Genomic DNA, 25,264 nt, shown 5'->3' with positions numbered 1-25,264 from the left:
TCGAGGTGGGAGCTGGATCTCAGTGAGGGCTAAGGCAAAACAGAAAGAGTTGGTGGGAGCCCCAAGAGTGGGCTTTCCTGGGCAACTTCCAGGAAGGCAGCAGGACAAAGAGCATATGATCCTGCCTGTAAGAATTCAATCGGGCACCAAGGCCAAACCATTTTGGTTCCCACATGAAGTCTTACCGTGCAATTTGTTAAGCTAACCTCCCAAATATTCTGAGGGAAAGAGAAGTCCCTAGCCTTTCTATAAGACCAACATGCCTGACCAAAGCAGCCAGCAGTTAGCTCTTCCTCTAGAGGGGAAAACAAGCTTAAGAGACACTTTATCTTATTAGGAGGTGACAATCGAGGAGGGTCACTGCTCGGATTAAGGTGTAACTGCCAGAAAAAGGCCTAAATCCCATTCTTGTTAATTCTCAGAGAAAATGAGGTCCATGCTTGCTAAGTTGTAGCTAAGGTCAGTGGATAATCAAAAATTCCTGCGTTCTTACCGTAACAAAAATCAGCCAAAAAGCTTTGCCTTGCCTCACTACCCTTCCAATCACCCTTAAACAAGGACATGTGTCCTATATCTAGAGAAAAGGGTAAGTTAGATGTTTATTTTGTTTACAGAACAAAAAACGAGACCCTGTTATTTCTCTCCTCCTTTACACAAAACAAGCTGGCTGAGGAACCCAAAATCAAAAGCTGGGAAGTGAAGGTTTCCACACTGTTTCCCCAGTACTCTAGCTGAATCTTAATGTAGGCAACAGCCCCCTTTTTTCCACAAGCAGGCTGCATGGACAAACGGCATCACAGCTGTGTGCAATGAGGAGTTGCGTGGGATGATGCCCTGTGCTTCTCTAGCTGTGACTTCTTCCTGTGAAAGTGATCAAGCAGATGGACACATGGCTCCCCCGCCCCCAACCAATACATAGACGGCCAAGAGGAAAAACACATGGCTGTGCCCTGACAGTTCCCCGGACAACATGGATTGGTAGCTCATGAAATCACTGGGGGAAATGCCACACAAAACGTCCTAAGCCATGAGCTTCTGGATGACATTTGGTCAAATACGATTGCTCCCCTCTGGTTTCCACATCTTTCAGAAGGCTCAAACCTGGCACAGTGGTCTTTGCTAAATGGGGAGACTTTAAATTCTCTTTACATCTAGAATTTAGATTATACCAGAACAGAACACACCAGATTGAAACCTGTGTGTGTGAATGGTCCCCTACCTTATACACAGAACACAACACCACACTCACATACACAATTAGTGTACACATTTACCAAAATGAAATGAGATAAATGGGTTCAAAGATAATTCTGTATAGGGCATACTGTAAGACTAATAAAGCCCATTCAATCCTGGTATTCAAAGTATAGTATGAAATCCAGAGCTCAACTTCTGGCCTTCAAAGTAATAGCTGCAACGGTGAACTGGGAGTGAGGTGGGGATGGGAACGGGCGCAGCCATCTTTCAAGCCCAGACAATGTTTGGATCAGACCACAAACGTTGCCATCAGACCCAGTACAGTGGTTCCCAACCTCAGCGACATATTTGAATCACTGGAACTTTACAAACTCCTGATGCTCAGGCCACATCCGTGATAAGTTAAACCAGAATCTCTGGAGCCAGGATTCAGGCATTTGTATTTTCTAACATGCCCCAGGAGACTCCAAAGGGCAGCCAAGGTTGAGAACTCAGAGGGTAGGAGTACCACACTGTTTATTTGGGAGAATGAAGTTTTGTCATGGAAACTGAAAAACTGTGAGCACCATTAAAACTTCCAAAGCCCCTGAGAATAGGCAGCATGTTTCCTTTTACTAAAAATGGTCTCCTCCTGGCACTGACCCCCACTCCCTTGTCCTCCTTATGTATTCGGGCCTTACACTAACCAGGAGAGGAGCATCTGAAGCTGCCTGCAGTCAGTAGGGACTCAACAAGAGACAGTCCAAGTCACCCTTGGTTGCTTTTTATCTACTGGGTAGGAATCCTCAAGTCCTGGCTTTTAAAGGAAAGGACCTCTTGAAAGAAAAGTGAGCTCATCAAATAGATGGGCAGCAGAGCAGAGGAGTGGGCAGGGGGACAACCATGAAAAGGTGTATCCGGAAGAACGCAGATCTTGACTAGCCTCTTACTACCTTTTACTGAGGCATAAGCATGTTCTGGTTTGGACTTAGGCTAGTTGGGGGTTCAAGAGATCACTTAAGGCACAATATCACTATAAATATGTTGCCTGCTTCTGAAAACAAGATACTGGGATAGCCTGGATGTTCGCAAAGGGTTTATAAGAAAAGGCATCCATATCAGGGGTGGCAGTGGTTACTGATTTGTGAAGGACTTCTCTCTCCCTACCTCATGTTGCCTTGGAGTTTAAATCTGGACCTGAATTTGGGATGGGGCAAAAAGGGAAAGAAGTGATAGAAATGCTGCTTTTGCAGCAGAATCAGCAGTTATTTCACCTTCTACCCCATTTTCTAAGAGTTTAAACACAGACCATGCAGAGAGCACCAAGGGGCTGGTGGTATGGGCAGGGCAAGACACTAACATGCAAGAGAAGCAGAAAAGGGAGTGGGGTAACCTCCTCACCCTCTTGGGATGAGTGTGATTTCCTCTCCATCCCAAGACTCTTTCATTCAACAGGTGCAGAGACTATTTTTCTTGACTGACTTATCTTGAGTCTCTCTGAATTCAGAATCATTTAAGTGAGAACAAAAGGGCTCTGAGACCCTTGTCTAGGACTATAGATGCAAAGTGGTTAGCCAAGAACCAGAAATCAAATGCTGTTCAGCATGGCCCATGGTTTAGACAAGCAGATTCTTCTCTGTGTCCCTTAGGGAGCAAGAGGCTCCAGGGCCCCAAGAGGCTCAGGACTGCTATCTGCTGTAGCTCTCATACCATGATTCTTTTAGTTCACTATGTCTTTTCATCCACGTGGACTAAAAATGTGACTGTCCTCTCAGAAATCACAGCTAAAGAAGGGCAGCAGCAGCCTTAAGGTACCATGCAAAAAATAAAATGGTCAAAGGAAGAAAGCTGTGGGCACAAGCATGAGGTATCCAGTCTGAAATGAGCAGCACACGACAGGAAGAGACAGAGAAAAGGTTTTTCAACCTATAACTCAAGAGCCCCCTTGAAAGATGAACGTACTTCGCTTCCTCCACTACCTCCACCTCGGCGTGAGCTGTGATCGGTGCGTTGGAGTGGGCTCCCGTGGGGTCATCGACATTCAGCTCTCCGTTGGTTGAGCTAACCACCTGAAACAGAAGGACAGAGTGTGACGGACACCACGGCAATCGGAGCCTCGTGCCAGTGCGGCAGAGGGTCCCTAGCGGAGACCTGGTCTCCAGCTTCGGTAGCAGCCAGGCAGTGTTTGGGATGTTTGTTTTCCTGGGTTGGGGGGCTAAATGTCCTCACTTAGGGAATGTTCCCAGACCCATATCATGTGAGAGCACAAAACTCAATGAGTTAATTACATAATGATGATAACTTCCATACTGAATGCCTACTCTGTGTTAGGAACTCTGCTACATTGTGGTGTGTGTGTGTGTGTGTGTGTGTATCAATTTAATCCTCACAAATATCGTATAAACTTTTTGGTCATATTACTGTCTTTAATTCTATTCCTCTCAGTTTATTATGCTATAATTATATACAGACTCAGTGATGATGTTAAAAAAAATTCTAACAAGGAAATCAATAGTGAGCATCAAAAACTATAAGCAATCACACTTTCCTTCAGAAATTTCTTCATGGCTTTGGACCATCGGTTTGAAGTTACTCAACTAAGACTGCCACATCCTCTCTGGTGAGACGGCAGACAGTAAGGAAACACTTTCCCTTGGAAGACCAGTCTTATTTCAACAACCTTTATTCCAGGTTCAGTGTCATCCCATTTCTCACTGACGGTCCCCGAATTGTAACTGAAGGCTCTCACTCCTGTCATCTGGTTAGGTGGAACCGATCAGGCTTCTCTTGCTTGTGCAGCTGCTTCTGTCACCTGGTTTCATTTCCAGCACATGATTCCTGTTTATGTGGGTGCTGGGAAGTGGGAAAAGGGACCCCGCTGGACAAACCACTCTGCTGTTAAAGACCTTGGCTGAAACATGGGAGAGAACCACAAAATAGGATAAATGGTTCAGATACCACACGCCCTCGGGTAAGTAACTTTTCATCTATATGAGACTGCTGCTTACAGACTGATGTGAGAATTATACAAGAAAATGCATGAGACAGTGTGTGGTACAACAGCTGGTGCACAGTAATGGAGGCAGCACAGCGCAGTAGATGAGAAATGGGCTCTGGATTTACTCAGCCCTGGCTCTGAGCCCTAGCTCCACCACTTACTTGCTGTGGGTCCTTGGGCAAGATCTCACTCTTTCTGTGCCTGAGCTTCCTAATCTGTAAAATGGGCAAACAATGCTTCTTACCTAACTGGGTTACTGTGCAGACCATCCACAGAAAGTGCTTAGCCCAGTGCCATGGTCCATGGTAATGGCTCAATAAACGTTCAGAGTACTGTTATTCTCCCTCCATAAATGTTTACTCTTATCTCCCTCTAGATCTGGGGTCCTCATTAGCAGTTAATTTGCAAAACTTTCCTGCACACTTATAAAGAGGAAGGTGGAAGGAAATGTTTAGTATAAGGAGTCTTTGAGGAAAGGGTAGACAAGGTGAATACTACTTACCAGAAGTCTATGCCCAACATTATTTCTAAACCAGAACTATTTATTACTCTTATTAATTATACAAGCTTTAAAAAAATTAAAACAATGCTGTACAGTTAGTCAAGGAAACATACAATATTAAACTTGGACTTAACCCATAGGAGACCCAAGTTTCTGCTAGTGATCAAATATAGCATCTCTGATCAATGGAACAACCTAACCTTATTTATCTCCTGACAGGATATAATGAATACTACATAACATTATCTATATAGTATTCTTGCCAAACAAAAAAGTTTTATCTGAATCTAAGTATGATGGAAAAAAACAGACAAATCCAAAATGCAGGACATTCTATATGACAACAAGCCTGGATTCTTCAAAAAAGAAATGCCTCAAAAATCTTTTTTTTTTTTTTTTAAACACAGAGGTGACTGTTATAGATTAAAAGAGATTAAGAGACTAAGAGGTTGAAAAAGACAAGAGGCATAGCAACCGAATACAATGCAAGAACCCTGATTAGATCCTGAACACTATAAAATTAATTTTGGAGACAATTGGGGGAAATGTGGTATGACTGTACATTAGCTATTATGGAATTATTAATTTTCTTAGATATGACAATGGTGTTGTTGGTTACATGAGAGAATGGCTTCATTCTTAGGAGATGCAGGCTGAAGTATTTTGGGATAAAATGTACTTACAAATAGTTTAGAAAACACCCCCCTCTCGAGTTAAGGCAAATATGGCAAAAATCAATCATTTGTTAATCTAGGTTAAGGATACACACAGGCTCACTGCACCCCCCCACCCCAGCCCTTTGCTGTAGATTTTAAAATTTCAAAATGAAAAGTTGGGAGAAAACAAGCAAAAATGAAAAGTTGAGGAGATAATGTTTACAGACTGGAGAAACCACAGCCTGTCATGCTAATGTTGTCCTGTTAATTTCCTCAGCCTATATATGCTTCTTGTGGGCACATTCTGGCTGCACACTAGTGATAATGCTGGTAAATTCATTCTGTGAGCACAAGGGTTAAAGGAGAAATCACAGTAAGTTTTTTAGTAAACAATTCAGGAACTAGACAAGATGTTAAATAAAATGTCTTGGCCTCTACTGACGTGAACAAAGCGACAGTAGGCATCACCACTGTGAATTACTTGGTGACTCTGGGTCACAGCACGTGCTTACAGTGTTTCGCATGTCTCATACTCTCTAATTTCTCCTTACTATGTTGCCGCTTGACCCACAAGCAATGTCCTTGAGCAATCTAAGGAAGAAGAGGTTATCCCCATTTTACAGACTAGACATCTTGTCTGTATCCATGAGTATCTGGTCTCAAACAAATCAGGCACAAATGGTAACCTTACCACCAGTTGTCTAACCTTAAACTTAACTGCACCTAGAATATACTTGGGAATCAATGGCAACTAATCTGGGTCTCTAGAGCATCCACTTAATTATTTCAGGTTGAAGGTACAGTTCGTCAAACCACTGAACAGTTGCCTAGATGTGCAGTGGAACAAACACCTAGTGTAGGTGACCCAAGAGCTGGATTCCAGGCCTAGCTCTACCATCAACATTCTCTTTGAGCCCTGGTTTCTAATTCTGTAAGATTAGGCCGATAACCACCTTGGTCCTATTTACCTTATAATTACTACGGTAGTTAAATAGAATGATGTTTAGGAAAGCAGTTTGAAAAACCGTAAAGAACCTAACAAATGTAACAAATTATTAGTATTTGAAACTATCATTTTTATACTTTTCCATTGATTATTTTAGAATAACTTAATTTAAAAGTAAGCGTTATTTGTATATCTGGAATACTGACAATTTATTTTGCTGCAATCACTATTAATATTAATTTCACATTCCTCTGGCTATATCACACAAGACCAAAGTAATTAACACAGGATTATTCATGAAAGAGACTAAGGTGAAGTACTATTTTGAACTTTAGCCCTTAATATTGGTAACATCCCTTTTAAGAGTCTCAGAGATTTGAGTTATTAGCCCCATTTTTCAAAATGTTACCATGAAGAAAAATCAGAGCTGTGTACCAAAGGAAGCAGTACTTTAGCTGCTAATCAACATTTCAATGCTACTTCTCACAACTAATGCATTTGGTAATTCTCTACTTCAGCTTCCCTATCTATAAAACTGTAATAACACTAACCTTAATAAGAGTTGTAAATAATTATAAGTTATAAAGATTTGAGCAAAGTAAATATTAGCTAAACGTTAAATGTCATTCTTAAGTCTTATGCCCTTATATTTCCTACATGTTTTAATTCAAACAATTTTAGAGTCATCTTTTTGATAGAGAAAAATATTCTGTCTTTTTTAATTTAGGCCTTCCACATGTGGAAGATCTGTGGAAATACTGCAAGGATGAGAACCGTAGGGGACCTGCCCATTAAACAGGTTGAAATGGGAGTGTCCATGCGCCTTATCAGAGCAAACTCTTCTCATCCTGGCATTCTGCCCACCCTACCATGGCCATGGTGTCTTCAGGTCATCCAGTTAGGCCAACCACGGTTCAACCACATTAACTTTAGCAAGTGAGACAACTCAAAAATATATGGGCATCTGTTGTGCTAGAAAGATACTGCTGATTTGGTTTGCAAAAAGCACAGCCTTTACGAGTTTACAAAAATTGGGGCTAAAATCAAAGAGACAGATATAGTGAGGAGCAGCAGAGCTTAACATAATATTAGGGAAATGGCACAACTACCTGTCCCCTATCCAAGTGTCAAGGAAGCTGGCAGAACTTAGTTCTACCAGGGAATTGAAGGAGGTTGTATTTTTCAAAAGTGCTGCCAGAAACTCTAGTTGACTCCAATTCTAATCTAAAGACAACTAGTCACAGTGGACAGCAGGAAACATTGTCCAAATAAGCACTCCCATGTTCTAGGAACACAAATCTAGTAAACTGTCCAGACATGCCTGACTCAGGCGTTTCCCTTTTGAAGTTATTATTTATCTTTGTTTTATTTTCTAATTACAAAGCAAGCATGTTTGTTGTAAAAAATAAATTAGAATATTAAAAAAGACAGCATAAAAAGTGCAAGTTTCCAGTGACATCATCACGTGGAAGTGTCTAGTGGGAAATCTGGTAAATGTTCCTTGAGAATAAGGGTATGCAAAGTATTTATTTACATAAAAGGACAAGTAGTGAATATTTTAGGCTTTGTGGGGTATGGAGTCTGTGTCCAAACTACACAACTCTGCCACTGCAGCATGAAAGCAGACACAGACAGTATGTAAACAAATGAGTGTGGTTGTGTTCTAATAAAACTTTATTTACAAAAACAGGCAGAGGGTGGGATTTGGTCCACTGGTTGTGTTTTCCCACCCCTACTCTATATTCTTTTTTTTCCTCTGCATACACTAATGTATATGTGTGTTTATGTGTGTGTGTATTCTCTCTGACATATATATTTTTTCATACATATGTGAAAATAAAAACAGGGCCAAATTTTACACACTGCTGGACCACTTGCTTTTTCCACAATATATCTTGGCCATTTTCCGTGACATCCAGAGATCTATCTCTCTCCATGGTATGGAAGTGTTATATCTGTTTAGTTAATGCTGAACTGAGATGTTCTGTAAGTGTAAAATACACACTAGATTTCAAAGACTTAGTAAAAAAAAAAGGTTAAATATCACAAATATTTTTAATAGTGACTATATGTTGAACTATTTTAGATATACTGGGTTAAATATATTATTAAGGTTAGTTCCACTTGTTTCTTTTTATTTTTTAATGTGATTACTAGACAATTTTAAATTACAGATGAGACTCATTTCTTTTAACAGCATTGTTCTAGAACATGTATCTTTAGGATCTGTGCATTTTTGAGGGGTATTTATCTGAAACTGGATTCACTGGATCAAAAAGTGTAGATACTTAAGATTCTAACAGGGATTGCCAAATTACCCTCCATAATAGTGATAACTCACATTTCAACAGTAGTAGATGGATTGGCTATTATTAAACAAACAAATTTTTGCAAATGAGATAATTAGAAACTGATATGTGTGCATATATATGTTTATATATATATTTTTAATTGTTAGGTTTTATTTTTATCAGTTATATAAGCACACTGTGTAAAAGAATCAAATATTTCTACAAGGATTCTTAGGAAAAACAATAATTTCTTTCCTACACTCCACCATTTCCCCTTCCTTTATAGCTGATTCCTTTGTTTTTTGCTTCCGTATCTCTGAATAACATGCATCTTGATTTGTCACTTTTAGGCAGTATATTCACCTTTTCCATCTTTCTATTCTGCCATTAAAGTTTATACTGTAATTCAGATTAGATCAATCCTTAGCATTTATATTATGACTATTAAAAGCTATTTACGGCTATGTCATGGAGTATACCATGGTTATCCTTCCTTCCTTGTGTAATTTCTTGTTTTCCATGGAGTTAATGATCTTTTTTTAAAAAATATTTATTTATTTATTGATTGATTGACTGATTGATTGATTGATTGCTATGTTGGGTCTTTGTTTCTGTGCTAGGGCTTTCTCTAGTTGCAGCAAGCGGGGGCCACTCTTCATCGCGGTGCACGGGCCTCTCACCATCGTGGCCTCTCTTGTTGCGGAGCACAGGCTCCAGACACGCAGGCTCAGCAGTTGTGGCTCACAGGCCCAGTCGCTCCGCGGCATGTGGGATCCTCCCAGACCAGGGCTCGAACCCGTGTCCCCTGCATTAGCAGGCAGATTCTCAACCACTGCGCCACCAGGGAAGCCCATGATCTTTTAAAATTTATTTTTACTTAGCTTTTTGTAAATTTTTTGCTAATCACTAATTCTAACCAAACTCTGTCATTTATCTACTTTCAAGATATTCTGACATATCAGTATCCTAGTCATTTCATCATTTTGGTAAAATTGCTCTCAAGGCCTCCTGACCAGCTCTGTTTGGGACAGGCTGTCCTCTTCTACTGGAGTACAACTGTCATCCTGGGACCTTCTATCTTTACCATTATATCAATATTGCTTCTTTCCTACGCTGGATCTCTTGTTTCCTGGATCCAATATTTACTCTTTTCTTGGTTTCTTCACTCATTTTCATAGCTCACATCCTCCTACAGCTTCATAAGGGTGCATGAGATGTAAAATTCCTGAGACCACAGACTTCTGAAAATGTCTTTATTCTATATTCCAACCAGATTGACAGTTTGAATGAGTACAGAATTCTAGGTTGGAAATAATTTTCCCTCAGAAGTTTTGAAGGTATTGTTCATTGCCTTCTAGCTTCCAGCATTGCCATTCAGAAATCTGAAGCTATACTAAGTTCTGATCCTTTATTTGCATGTGACTGTTTTCTCTTTCTGGAAGCTTGAAGGATCTTCTCTTTGTCTTCAGTGTTTTGGAATTTCACAATGATATACTTTGGTGTGGTTCCACTATCCATTAAGCTGGGCACTTAGGGGGCCCTGTTGATCTGGAAACAAGTCTTTATGAGTTCTGGGAAATTATTTCGTTAACGAGTTCCTCCCCTCCACTTTCTCTGTTCTCTCTCTGGAACTCCCATTATTTAGAAATTGGACCTTCCAGACTCTCCTTAAATCTTACGTTGTTTTCTACTATTTTTTTTTAATTAAAAAAAATTATTTACTTACTTACTTATTTATTTTTTATTTTTGACCGCATTGGGTCTTAGTTGTGGCATGTGGGATCTTCACTGAGGCATGCGGGATCTTCTGTTGCGGCACGCGGGCTTCTCTCTAGTTGTGGCGTGCGGGTTTTTCTTTCTCTAGTTGTGGTGCGCAGGCTCCAGGGTGTGTGGGCTCTCTAGTTGTGGCCCGCAGATTCCAGAGCATGTGGGCTCTGTAGATTGCGGCACACAGGTTCTCTAGTTGAGTTGCGCGAGCTCAGTAGTTGTGGCATATGGGCTTAGTTGCCCTGGCACGTGGGATCTTAGTTTCCTGAACAGGGATCGAACCCACATCCCCTGCACTGTAAGATGGATTCTTTACCACTGGACCACCAGGGAAGTCCCTGTTTTCTACTATTTTTCTCTCTCTTTGCTCTACTTTCTGGGAGACTTCCTTACAACTTTATCTTCCAAACTACTGAGTTTTATTATTATTTTTTTAATTGTCAAAATTTTTATTTAGAAATGAATTTGAAATAACATTTCTTCCATGCCATGTGTAAATTATTAATAAAGTTGTGATGAAATACATTGGTTACGACTTGATAATTTTAGCTGTGGATTTCTAATCTGAGGAATGTATGTAGCATTCAACTGATGCACTAGTAATTATTCCTGGTCTTAAATTGCTCTATAAGCAGCAACTGTTTCAAACATCAACAGGAAGAATATAACCAGTATCATTATTTTTTGCTCATATAACATAAGAAAACTACTGAATTTATTATCAGTTTGTTTAGCCTGTATTCATCAGAGCACACATGTTAATATATGTAGAACTTGAGAACATGAATATTTCTTATGAAAAGAAAAATAAAACACTCAAACTATTGAGTTTTAAATTTTTGTTTACTATGTTTTTAATTTTGGAGAGCTATTTTTTTGTTTGTGTGTTTGCTCTTAGAATGTTCCTTTTAAAGGTAGCATGCTGTCCTTGCTTCACAGTTGCAATATCTTCTATCTCTGAGGTTTTTAATAACAAGGTATTTTTTTGTTGCTGTTATTGCTTGTTTTGGTCTCTATCTTATTAAAGGCTTTGCTCAGAAGTCTGATAATCCCTGAGTGTTTGCTCATATTTAAAAGTGGAAGAATGTAAAGTTAACTGGCACTGTGAGTACAGGGGTGGGACTTTTAAGTACGGATCTCACTGCAGAATGATCTGGCTGGGCCATTTCATTAGGGAAACCCTGTTGTCAGTAGGCTCAGATGTTTTCTTTGGGGCTGGTTAGATTCCCCAGAGCCGACTCAATCTCCTGCCTGCAAGGTACATACTTGACTATCAGCATTCTGAAGTACTAAATGGGGAAAGCAGGCAGTCAGTATGCACACATTCATTTAATCTCCCCTTTTCCAGTATGGTATTCTGTCCCCAAATGTGCCTTGTATCTCCTAATCCAGAGACCCTCTTTTTTGCCCTCTCCAAAGAATAACTCTTTGGTCTTTGCTGGAAAGGAGGAGAACATCTAGGGATCTCCGGTTTCTCAAACAGACTTTAAACCAATCTTTATTTTAGCACATGCCCCTCCACACCCACCTCCCCCTTATAGAAGGCCAATTTCTGAGGCTTTTGGGGATTCCCCAGTATAAATAGGCTCTCAAGCTTTCCCCTGTGTTGGTTCAGAATCTGGTTTTCTCGGGACTCCTAAGTCATTTAATAATTGCCCATCTGCTATCCAGCTTCTAACAGCCGATTGCTGTGGCCTCCTCTTCTGTTTTCTCCATTCTTATATGGATTTATACCTTTAAAAAAAAATCTCCTTATCATTTTTTTAGTGTTGTTTCAGGAGTGGGTGTGTTTAATCCATCATTTTTACCTATGAGATGTTCCTATGAGATCATTTTTGGTTTAGAGGACAAAGCTGTCTCCTAACTTCCTGTGAATAACACAATCTTCAGTGAGTCACTCCATGTAAAGGCATATCCTAAACAATCAGCTTATCAAGATGCATTTCTGTGTGAAAAAGGCTTGCCTATTCCTTTATAAGAATTTACATTTGGTAGCTCTGGGTTCACCTGTGTGCCCCAACTGGTGGTGTCACTTACCAGTATGAGAAAAATATTCAGGTTAAGATTATTAAAATAGTGACATATATGAAAAGTTAAGAGATGCAAGGTGTTCTTAAGTACAAGAGAGAATAGAGATTCGAAATAGTCCAAATGAAATCAGAAATAATTCTCTAAGACCACACTTATTCCAGGGAGAAAAAAAGAAGTAGCCCAACTTCTTGGGTTCCCACTCATAAACGGTTGAGTTGGACCAATGAACAATCTCACCTTATGTACTAGGGCATATATCATCATGGAATGAGCTACATATGCAGTCCTCTATCCCCAAAATACTTATTTTAAATATTTCTTTGCAGTTCCCAGACTTGACACTAAGAGACTTCTACCCTGAAATTATTTTATGGTCTATCATGAGTGGATCAAGGTTGTAGGATTAGTTTAACCAGGAATCAGTATCAGAAGTCATATAGATATTTCTTAGTCAATGACAACAACCCAGAATCATCTGAACAAGTGAGTCTTACAAGTCCACCTAGGTAGAAAATCAGCACAGAGATATTCAGTTCACTATAAAAGCAGCTCAGCCTTGCTGTAAGTTTCCATTCTAAAGGAACTTGGGTTTTAGAAACAAGCCAACATTCTACCAGCCAAGCTGGGAGGGCCAGGAAAAGGCAATAAAGGCCATAAGTACCTGCACTGATCCCCCATGGCGGTCTGCAGCCAAGTGAGACGTCAGGTACGAGGTATTGGTCTGCCGGCTGGGCTGGACTTCCCACTCTCCTCGGCGCTCTGACGATGCAGTCTGCTCAGGCATTAGGAAGCATGAGAGCAAGATATGGAAGGAAAGGTGAAGCAACAGCAAGCAATATCAAAATCAAGTACATTAGTGTCCCTAAGGGTTTTGTTTTTGTTTTTGATTTTGAACAACTGCTGCAAGGCACTGAGAAAAAGATAGCTTGGCTACATTCATTTCAGCCTAATGAGCCAACACATAACTGTCTCTAGCATACCATCCTCGCCTAGACACAGAAAAACAATAATCACCAAAAGAGGAGGTTAAAAAAAAAAAAAACTATCAAAAGCTGGAATCACCTTTTAGCTTCCATATTAGTAAAATTTCAGTAGCCACTAAGCAGACCAAATTCAGAAAGTTAGGATTGTTGGACAAAGGAATAATCATACTTACAAATCATTTCACTAATTATCTATCTAAATAGACAGTAGTCAATATAGAAAATTCACAGCATTAGGAATCAAGGTAATAAGCCTTTTCCTTGAATAGGGAGCCCACTACCCTCAACATAAACTTCCAGAAGACTTTCAACTAAGATAAAACGAGCAGTAGCTGGAATATGCTTTCTTATCTAAAAGGATGAACAAAGTATCTCTTCAAAAGCAGGTTCACAGGTCAAGAATATGAAAAGATGGGGGAAAATAAGGCTACAATGTTTCTCAGATTCCTCTAGCTAACAGCCTCTAGCCTGGAATTAGAAAAAGTTTAGATAAGACTACTACGAACTATTTTCTTCTAGAAAGCAAAAGGCAGATCTTTTCCCAGCAAAAGGAGGGCTTTCAATTCAAAACCTCGTTGGGTTCTGCGTTCACCTTTGCTGTCATTCAGGCTCTCTTCATTCCTTCTTTACCTGTTTTTTTAGATCTCACACTATTCTGATCTTGCTCCTATGTGATATTTGTTCTGAAGAATCTGTTTAGGTGCCGCTTCCCCTGTGCCAGATGGCTGAGCAGGTGTTAGCATCATGATGCTCAGCTGTAACAGTCCTAAGGTTCTACAAAAATGAAAAATGAGGTGTTGGAGAGGCAGCAATGAGGGATTAGTAAGTCAAATTTTAACTGCTGCTGATATAAACAGCAGCAGGGGTTGGGACGTGATATTGCTGCTCTGCACGAAAACCAGTAAGGATGCTATAAATATTAGAAATGTTCACAGCTATAAATGTTGTATTTTATAAAAAGGAAAAGGAAGACCGAAGTAGTAGTGATTTGAGACTCCATTTCACTCACCCCCTTCTGTAACTCATTGACAAGAGTTGTTTAAAGCTCATCTATAAATCATCAAAAAGGCTTTTCCCATTTAAAAAAAGTGTTGTACACCAGCTACAACTTACTCAACTTCTTTAAGTAATGGAATATGAGGTGACATGGGAAACAGCACTATAAAAGATCCTGGCCATGTTTTCTGATATTCCTCAGGGAATGAGCATATTCTGTAAGAAGGCAACTATATTAACTTGCTTGCTATATATACTCTCACAAAAGAGGAGTTTAGTTTTATACTGCTAGTCACATTTGAGAGAATCAAAGCTACTCAAAATATCTCCCCACCCCAATTAATTCTGCTGAGAAGTTCAGAAGTTCAGTTCAGAAGTTCAAAAAATTTCATTTTTCCAAAATAAGACTGTGGTTTATAACATAATCATAACTATTTTATAAACCAATATCCATATCTCAGAGCACTTAATCTCATTTATTCTCACTACTGGAGATTTGAGAATATATCTGTTCTTCTAATATTATAAGTAATATCTATAACTAATATCTATTAGTGATAGCCTCTTCAGTTCTCTCTAGGACTTTATGAGTTTTTTGTAGTATTTAAGTAGACTGTTTAAGCTCCTAAACTACTATATAGAATTGTCTGTTCTCAAAAAATTTAAATGCTTAAAAAATATCCAGACATTTATAAGTCATTTAGTGCTGTTTTGAGTTCCATGATACATGTTCAGTGCAATTACTTCTCTCATGAACACTCTGTTTTGCATTTGTTTTTAGGGCAGATGATACGTATGTAAAACACTCATATGCTTTCAAGCTTAACAAAACCCTGGACAGCTGGATCAGCTATTATTTCTAGTTTTACTGAAATACATCTCAGAAGTCTGACTTGATGCTACTGTCTGATTCCCTGGGCTGTGTACTTGTTTATATTCATTCTAGCTAAATAGGAAATTTGTTGGAATAATTAACATTTTTGTCTAAATGAAAATAGCAAGACATTTTTTCAAAGGCCCAGAAGTTACACTCCATCTCCATCCTCAAAGCAATGTTTTTTTATCTTTTGAGGAGAGAAAAACAATGCTAGCATTCCAGATTGCTTCATAAATGCTTCCACTGTGACAAGTGAAGAACACATGGCACCATTCTACTGCTCTCCAACGCCTTCTGTATCCACTGAAAGCAACAAAACCAAGGGACAGACCTGAACCTGGGGTTGTTGGTTTATTACTTTGGGAACTACTTTCACCATAATACTAAACTCTATGGCTATTCTTTTCTGGAATTTAAGGGCCTGGACTGGTATCTAGAGGTTGATGTAGTAGAAGTGTTCATCTGCCAGTTTTAGAAAGCAACTGAGTGCCTAGAAACTAAATGAAACCAAGGAATGTTCACAACTACAGAATTCTGCTAGTCTACCTGTTCCAGAAAGGTACTCTAGGCAATGCTGTATACACAGAGGTTATGATTAGGCATAATCAGCACAGGAGCCAGTTATACCAAGCAAACCAGCAGAGGAGATCGGCATGTAAACCCTTCATTCTTAAAAATCATTCATGCAACGTTGTCTATCTAAAAAGCAATCAGGAGCGTCCATGGGTAGAAGAGTCATTCAACAAAACCAATCTCTCTGCATTACTTGAAAGGCAAAGGTCCAAATGGAGTGTGTAAATCCCCAAAGGCAGGAGCAGGAATCTCAAGTAGTGGGAACTCCTTGGGATAATGCTTTAAAATCTTCAGTTGTGATTGCATCACCTGCGTGGAAATGCTTAGTTTACTATCTAGTAGGTGAACGTGGAAATAAAAAAAGCAGCAACCTAGCAGAACATAAATCAAAGGCAAAGCTACAAAAAATAGTTAAGGGAAAACATAGAAGCCTAGTGTAAAAAGTCAAAACCACCACATGTGCCTAGGGCAGAGGAAGCAAGTCTCTCCCAGCAATCATTTGGCAGCGATTCACAGACAGACAGTGGGGAGAACGACACTAACAGGAGGGCAAGAAAATACAGTCTGAAAACACCTCAGATAACCACTTCCATCTATGGCTTGAAAATTATCTCAAATTTTTATTGGAGATCAAGCTACTTTTCTGAAGCAGAAGGCAGGCAAATATCTTCCTCCTGTTGTAACAAACAAGTCACCAAATCCTACTCTTTATGTAAAGTTATTTTGAAAAATTAATTTTGATTGCATCTATAAAATGGATTTTATCCATTTTACTTCATGGCTCTTAGAATATTTTAAAAGTTGCCATCTATACAGAACATTTTGGCCTCTCATGTCAGTCTTCTAGGCCTTATTATATAATTACAGTCTTCAACTGTAATTAACAAGAATAGAGACTGAATAATACCAAAAGGTTAGTAATAAATACACTCGATTACATTCTGTCTTACCACACTTCCAAGATTAAACAAAATTTTAATATAGTATATTAAGTATACTATATTATGTGTTAGACCTCAGGTATGAAATGAAAAAAAGTTGGTAAAGTTATTAAAGTGTATACTTTAACAAAATCAAAAACTTCTCCATTAAGCTCATGAAATAGAACCAATTTTCCTCTGTCAGACAGGGATTGTTACATGCAGTCTGTCAGGTGTACCAATAGTGAGTTCCTGTTTTCTACAGACTTGATCAAATATCAGCGATATTTGAAAATCACTGATAAGAACCTGGAAGGATTATTTCCAAGCCCAATACTATATAGGCCCACAGAGACAGCAGCATCAATTCTGTGAAGCTCTGAAAAAAAATCACAGGAACCATCCTAGAGGTTTGAAATTCTCTACTCAAATCTTGCCCTATTCTTCCTCAAAATGGCATAAGACACCTCCTCTATGGAATGATGATTTATCTAGGTAAGATTACTCTGGAATCATCCTCCTACAAAGAGGTGCCTCAGAACACAGGGTATATGCTGATATACAAAATACTGAACAATGCATACAGACAGAAGAAAACTTTTAATATGGAATAGAGAATTAGGAGCAGAGGTGAGCAGCAAAGACTAGGTCACAGAGTGGGAGCAGCTAAGAAAAGGATTGTACTTCAGTTTTGCACTTGCTTGTTGCAATATCCCCCTTGGAATTAAGGTCCCAGAAATGAGGAGGGACAGCTCATTCTGCACTGAGCTCTGTGCTGGAGCGGGGCAGGGTGTGTGTGCAATCTCCACACCTGAGCTCCTGCTAGACAGCAGGCAGCAAGTCAGGAAATCACACACGGGTCAGAAGTAGGCAAGTGATCGCTGAGCAAACTCATCTGCTCCTTAAACTAGCGAACTCTGAACCTTGCTGAAAACAAAGAAGTACTCTGTAAAAGGAAGGGAATGGAGAATTGATCAGCTTTTCTTTTTTTTTTTTTTTAAGGCTACTGGACTTAAATCTAATCCCTTGGAGTCTAGACACAAACAGAATAAATCTGAACTACTCTTTTACTGGGGCATATCTTCTTCAGAACTCAATATGACATTCTTTCCCTTAAACATATGCTGGTCCTATAAAAATGAATAAGTAATATTTGAGGATTCAATATTATCAGGGGTAGGATACCATGTCTGGTAGAATTTAATAATTCTCGATGACCAATATGACGCTTTCCAACCTCAAAACAGATCTGTCCTCCCTAACCTTTTAGGCCAAGTACCCCTTCTTCAAATGCCCACAGAAAATCTACCAAATAAAAGGGGTCTATGGGAGAAAAGAGAAACTAACAAAACTGCTGAACCACAGTAGTATATATTTGTGTAGCATCTACCTGAGTAAGGACTGTCACAAGCTAGAGGTTCTGAAAGGAAGTGTGCTGCTGCATGCACATGCTAATCAATGCAATATGCTATATTTATATATATATATAAATTTTTATATATTTTGCTATATTTATATATGCTATATTTATATATGTATATAAATTTTTATATATTTTGCTATATTTATATATGCTATATTTATATATATTTTGTTGCATGTCGAACAAACACACTGCATAAGACCTTCGACAGTACTGTACTTTAATATGAGCTATCTGGATAGTGGCAGGACTTACTTCCTGATCGAATTTGATCAGCGAATGCAAGGGAAGCTTTGCTGGGTAGAAATAGGAAGAACCAGTAAAGTTTTCATCGTCTTCCTGATGAATGGTAATGCAGAATTCTTTAAGAGGAACCTGAGTCATGGCAAGATTGACCATCTTTGGAACTGGGAAAGGACAAATACCAAGGGTAAAATGACAGAAAAGACTAACCCGTTGGGATCCTTTTGAGTGGATCTAGCTTTTAGGAACATTTATTCTACCCAAACTCATGACTGAATTACAGTTCTCTAGCTGGGTAAATTAATGTTCAAAGAAATTGTTCTTAAGCACCTGGTATTAATATACCAGACAGATTCAATATAGGTGAGTTTAAATGCAGTTCTCTGGCCACCATGTTTGGGCTCTAGTACTGTATCTAGGAACCAAATGATACTCAATTCAATGCAGTATTCAATTCAGTATGCTGGTCAGTCGACCAGCAAAGCAAATTTTCCCTGAAAAATCCCACCGTGATGGAGGAGAACTAATACAATCTCCTGAACTTGCTTTGCAGCAAGAGCCTGCTGTGTTTTTTCAAACCCTTCCCCTTGAGCAGACAATCTAGCCCTACTCTGGCTGCCAAACAAGGCAGGATGGCTCTTTGTGGAAATAGAAAAAACAAGTAGGAAGAAAAGTTTAAAATTTACTTTTCTTGGAAGGTTAAATAAAAATCTATATTTTAAACAAATATCTGATTTCATCTAAACTCCTCATTTGACAGATTCATTCATTCATCATTCAAACTATTATTTACTGAGTGCCTACTATTCCAGACATTCTTTCAGGGTTAGGGATACAGCAGTGAACAAAACAACAAAAATCTCTGCCCTTACAAGGCTTACATTTGTGGAAGCTGAGGCCCCCAAAAGCTTAAGTGTCCTGCAGCCTAAGGCTTGGGATCAGCTAAAACCAAGTTCTGAGCTCCTCATCCTTCTCCTACTCTAAGTATATAACTAAACAAAGACTGTTAATCCCAGGCTCACTCCTCTATCACACAATTGATGGGCAGATTTACTCAGAATAAGTAGGCGCTTCAAGCATTATCGTCAATGTCATCTCCAAAGATCTCTCAGGTTTTCTTTTGAGAGCCATCCTCTGCTTGCCAGCCGTCTTCAGCTGAAGCGCACAGCAACAGCTTTGACCCATCCTTCTCCCTCAACCCTGCCGTACATGTGAGCTCCCAATTCTGATAGATTATATCCCTGTATCATTTTTCAATTTTATTTCATTCTCACCACTACAGTCCATATGCACCCCCTTTACCTCTCAAGGGAACTCACTGTCTTATTGGTCTCCATGCTGGCTGCCAGGCTATTACCACCTTCTATGCTGAAAGATTTCTAAAGCAAAGTTTTGATCTTATCACCCCTCTGTTCAAATACCTTTAGTACCTATTCCCTACTGAAATTAAGTACTAACTCTTCAGTAGCCCAGCATTTCAGGAGCTTTATTGAACGGCTCCAACCTATTTCCCTAGCCTTGTCTCCTTTATTCACAGAATATATTTTAGCAAAATGGAACTAGATAATTTGTTGTTGCTCATATTTCCTTTTTGCTTGGACTGTCTCTTTCATTTCCACCCAATTCTTCCAAGAGCATTTCAAATGCAGCTTCTTTCATGAAATTCTTTGTCATGCTCAGATTAGATGAAAAGTCTCCTTCCAATCCCTAAAGATTGTGATTTGCTTATCTGTTCTGCCTTGTGTTATTAAGTTATCTGGCTACCTGGCTTATCTGCTTGTCAGTTCTTTGAGGACAAGGACTCCCTACTTATCTTGGTATCTCCAGGACATACTTTCACATAGCAAGTCCTTAGCTAGATTTACCGAGTCAAAATTGCTGAAGAAAGGTTAGCTGTCCCTAAACTTAATACCTTACAATCTCTCTCAAGGAGAGATTTTAGTTTCTTCTTTGGTTGATTTCAAAACTTGTAAAGAATTAATCTTAAAAAAAAAAAAAAAAAAGCATAAGGAAAAAACCCTGAAGATGGAACCAAAGCAATGAGACCACAGACTAAGACACAGTGTAAAGGCTGAAAAGACACTAGAAATCCATTTACCCACAGTGCACAGTGCAGAAAGAATTCTACCCAGTTAGAATTCAGAATCCTGCTGGAAAGGAGGTATAAAATATGCACTGATGTGGGGAATTTCAATCCCTTAGCAGCCATAGGATACTAAAAACCCTAAAAGAAAAAAAAAAAAAAATCAAACACGCTTTCAAGACTCAACTCTTCAAAGAGAAGCTTACTGCCTTGTAGATGAGATTTCCTAATTACATACCTGGGTTTAATGACTTTTCACTTGAAAGTACACTGAAATTCACTGTACTTTTACTCAGATACTAGGTATGACCTCATTTTCCACCCTGGAAATCTAGGTTTTCAACCATCACTTTCCCCATACCTTTAAAATTCATTCAAAACAGCAACATTGATTATGAATTCACTGAAGCAGAAAAGACAAGGGAAACTAAAGGAAACACATATTTTAGTTTTCAAATATTCTAAAAATATTTGAATATTTATTCAAATAAATATTGAATTATTTGAATAAATAGTCAATATTTATGATGGGCAGGTATGTTATGATTTCACTGACTACTTAAATTATTTTTTTATTTCTTTCATACCTTTACTATTTAAATGTATATTTCATTATAAGGTAACATAACTCCATTATAGAATAGTTTGGAAAAATATTACCCACAATACTACAACTTCCAACACTACTTCTGTTAATATTTTGGCATTATCTCCTCCCATTGACTTTCTCATTTTCCCTTCCCCTTCAGGAAAATCATGAGGTATTTCTAATTTTGTATTGTGATTTCTTTACTATACAACCATAAACATTTTCAGGTTGCTACAAGTTTTCCTAAATATTATTTTAAGTGGCTAGATAATATTCCACTGAATAAATGCGTTACAATTCATTTTATTATAACCTAGTTTATTTGATAAAAGATTTGAGCGGATCCATAACCATTCCCTTATAATTGGATAGGTGGATCATTTCTAAAACTTTGCTAGAAATGGCACTGTGACAGTTTAATGCACATAAGTAAATCTGTATCTTGGATTGTTTTATTGTGATTATTTTATTATGATTCCAAGAAGTAAAATTATTCTATCAGAGAGGATTGTAACTTTATCAAATTACTTTCTAGAGAATTTGTAACAATTTGCAAAGTCAAGAGCAATGCATGAGAATGTCATTTGAACTGTGCACTCTACACTTTTTAAAAGGTGGGTAGGGGAGAACGACAGCATAAGTCAACAGTACTCTGCTGTCAAATCACAAGTCAGTCAAAATAGAATCATTAGCCAAGTACTCTGATTAAAGTATGTAACTCTGGACCCAATTAGGGGTCACAGTTTGCTAAACCCCATCTTTTTGCCTACCTACTCTCTCTTTTGTCTGCTCTCTAATACACAGATTTCCTTCCTTCACACATTTTTTTCTTACCCAACATGCCACACATACATGCCGAAAGTATGTACTCACTGGTGAGTCTATCTATATTTGTGTACACACTTTACTGTATGTATGTGTGTGTATATACCTAAATATACTACTTTTTTGTTTGTTTTTGTTTTAGAGGGGGCACCTGGATTCTATATTCTATTTTTAACCTATGTACTTTCACATGTACATCTGTGAGATAAGTGTTTTTTGCCTTTTATTGTAAAAATGTCTGTGAATATAAAACAGTGAGGTCAGGGATGAGGGGGAACAAGCTAATTTGATATGATTATGTGTGTGTGTGTGTTATCTGTTTATTATTCTTTGCTTCTTTATCTATTGAGGTACTCATTTTCCTCTCAGCAATATATAGGGTAATAAGGATTAAAACTGTCATATTTACTTCCCAATCAGTTACCCCTTTCTTTAAACGTTGTCAAATGTGTTGCTTTTTTTTTTTTTTTTGGCAGGGGCGGGGGTGGTGTTTGCCTCCTCTGTCTTGAGGCTGAGAGAAGCCTCTCATCCAAACCACTGGTTTCCCAAACCATGAACATTGAAGGATGGATGACACGGCCTTCTCTGGAATGGTCTAAAGCAAAGCTGAATCTTCACTACAGGTCCAGATCCTGGCCAGCTATAAAGTTAACCTGGCTATAGGGACAGAGGTGGGGTGGAGATGCCAGTTCATGCCTACGTCAGCTGGAAGTCCAAATTACCCACCCTTCTTAATCAGCAAGGAAAAACCAGCATGGGTGAGAGCTCTACTCTGGACTGCAGATGAGACCCAAAGTGGGCTACCCTGTCCATCCAGTGTGTCTTTGGGCCTGTGGCAGACTGTCCCTTTCGGCCAACAGATTTTGACAGGCCCAGCTTCTCTAGAGTGGATGCTTCATGTAAGACACCTGGCCACATCTCAGTGCTATTACACAACCCTGAGGGATGCTGGAATGCCACACCACAACAGTAACGCTAAGCCCTTTGTCTTTAATTTCAGTATATACGCTTAAGTGGAGAAGCTGAAGAATTTGGATTTTAATATTAGCCATGAAGAAGGGGGATTTCTGAAACAATGAAGGTTCAACACATACCTGGTTTCGTAGAGGCTGTTGTGATGGCCGATCCCTGTGTGTGTGGCTTTCTCGAGTTATTGCAGATGCACCAGAATCTACATGAACTGACCCTACTGGAGTAGGCTGGAAAAATATGTAACAAAAAGTCAAATGGGGAAAACAGGTTCAACTTAATGTCTCCGCAAAGGACAGCATCATTCTAATTCTAACAGAGCAGTAGTAATTATTATTACTGTTATTATTACACCAAGGCCAGTTTCAAGTCTTCTTGCCTTTTCAGTTTGCTTATCTGCAAAAGGGAGACAGTTTGGTCCTCAATAGTTCATTGGAGAGTAGCTTGCCTTCGAAAAGAAAAATAATATCCTACAGTGATGACTGTTAGTATGCTCTAAGGCCCTGTGAACCCAAGGCCAGAAGAGCAAATTCAGAAGTTTCCTCTGGTGCTGGGCTCCACCCGACGGAAATCAAGTCCCTTAACAGCTTATGTAGCACCAGCTCCTGGATCATTCAAAGAAAACTTCTTAAAAACTGACTTAAATTCTGATATCTTAGGACACAGTGGTCATAATCTTAAAAACACAGTTAGTAAGAGTAACTCCTTTATTACTCTAGTGAGAGTGACCCCTGGCATCACCCTGAAAAGACTGGCAAATGGAACGTCTACAGTCAAAGGAATGTTGTGGTTTTTTTTCCCCATAGATTTAAGCAGAAAGTCTGGCAAGGGGTGAGACAGTGCTGGTCTGAGGTGAGGAGGTTAAAAAGAAGATACTTACAATAGGCCTCCCGACCCAATCATAGGCGTAGTCAAAGGCGTAGCCTTTCCTTTCAAAGAGGTCTGTGAAGAGCGTCCGTAAATACTCATAGTCAGGTTTTTCAAAGAAGTCTAATCGCCTGACATATCGCAGGTAGGTTGCCATCTCCTCTGTTAGGAAAGAGGTTAAAGGCCATGCTCATTAGCTGAATGCTTCTCATGGGGAGAAGCTTTGGGCCAGGCAAGGAATATCTGTACAGACTATTTGACACTGATGTTTTCTTTATGGACCAAATCAAAGTGATAAAACCTATCTTGATTTAAATAACAACAAAAGGAAACGTAAATTTTCTGGAGAGTATCTAGAAATACTAAGATATGGTCTCCACCTCCTTCAAAGCTTCAGTCACACTGGCTGGAGTGTCCTTTCAGCATCCTACCTGGAAAGTTTTCACAGAGAACTTCAATGGGAGTATTCCTTTTGGTGTCACCAATTTTTTGATATCTTTCTTTTAATGTATCAGCCTGTAGAGAAGAAAGAGAGAAAGTTAGTTGGAAAGAGGTGTTAAGTATGGGAGGTCCAATATGTTTCAGGACATAATGACTGTTTCACTCAAACTGGCAGGATTTGTTAGACAGTCTCAATTTTTTTCTAATACTAACAAACAAGAAATGTAGTAGAGATGATATATTTAGATATGTACAAAACATCTGTTCTGGGAAGTTTTACTTGCAAATACATTTAGTAGTCTCAGATAAACACCACCAAATGTAATGAGATGAGAGGCTAAGATAAGAAAATAAATTCAAAATTATAACAGCTTAGTACTGACCCATGGCCACTAGGGTTCAAGAGTTATTCAACCTTCTCATTCTTAGATCAGCTCTAGATAAGATTAAAAACACTGCTAATCCAAATGGGGGCAAACAGACAGATGGCTCCACAATATATATATTGTGAAGCTGAATAGAAAAAGAACAAGATGTAAAAAAACTGCCTTTCTAAGAACCTGCTGTATAAAAAATAAATATATAAAATTAAATTAAAACAAAAACAAAAACAAAAAACAACTGCCTTTCCACAATGTGCTTCCAGAGGGAAAAATGTTAACTATGATACAGGCATGGCTAACAGACAGGTTTGCTATTTGTCAGTGGCTCAAAGTAGCCAAGTCTGGTTTGCTCAAGACTGTAGACAGAGGGCTCCTGGAGCTTGGACCAATAATGTGGTCTCAAGGGATTCTCATGAGGCTCTGTCTAGCCTGCAGCACCTGGCTTTAAGCAATTATGTTTTGAAGTATACTGGAGGAGGTTTAAATCTACAACTACCACTAAAAGGATTCATGAATCATGAGAAAGTTTCAAGCAATTAGTAATATACAAATGCATTATTTGGCTGTATGATGAGCAAACAGGATGTGAAACTCTATTTGACAGCTGTCAGTATCAATGAGAAGGTATATGTGACTAGGAGAAGACCATGGAGGAGATGTTAGGAGAGGAATTTAACGGGAAAGAAATAAAATCTTCCCAAAGGGAAGGGATAAAAGCCTCACTT

General features: G+C 38.9%; 1 protein-coding gene across 7 annotated transcripts in view; it reads right to left on the bottom strand.

Annotated features, from left to right (window-relative positions):
• CSNK1G1 (casein kinase 1 gamma 1) overlaps nucleotides 1-25,264 on the bottom strand; it is a 197,740-nt gene that overhangs the window by 10,056 nt on the left and 162,420 nt on the right. For 5 of the 7 annotated variants that reach the window (XR_009500810.1, XM_059913043.1, XM_059913047.1 and 2 more), the window contains 5 exons: nucleotides 24,147-24,231; nucleotides 23,729-23,877; nucleotides 22,974-23,078; nucleotides 13,029-13,139; nucleotides 3,139-3,245 (listed from right to left, as the gene is read on the bottom strand). Coding sequence is in view for 6 of the 7 variants with exons in the window: in XM_059913043.1 (XP_059769026.1) it covers nucleotides 3,139-3,245; nucleotides 13,029-13,139; nucleotides 22,974-23,078; nucleotides 23,729-23,877; nucleotides 24,147-24,231 (557 nt within the window). In the remaining variant the exon portion in view is untranslated. Of the gene's footprint in view, nucleotides 1-3,138; nucleotides 3,246-13,028; nucleotides 13,140-15,989; nucleotides 16,106-22,973; nucleotides 23,079-23,728; nucleotides 23,878-24,146; nucleotides 24,232-25,264 lie in introns of those variants that run through there. The other 2 variants (XM_059913045.1, XM_059913046.1) reach the window with 2 other exon arrangements.

The sequence above is a fragment of the Balaenoptera ricei genome, chromosome 2, assembly GCF_028023285.1.
Source record: "Balaenoptera ricei isolate mBalRic1 chromosome 2, mBalRic1.hap2, whole genome shotgun sequence".
Taxonomy (NCBI): Eukaryota; Metazoa; Chordata; class Mammalia; order Artiodactyla; family Balaenopteridae; genus Balaenoptera; species Balaenoptera ricei.
This window is presented reverse-complemented; position numbering and strand designations above follow the sequence as displayed.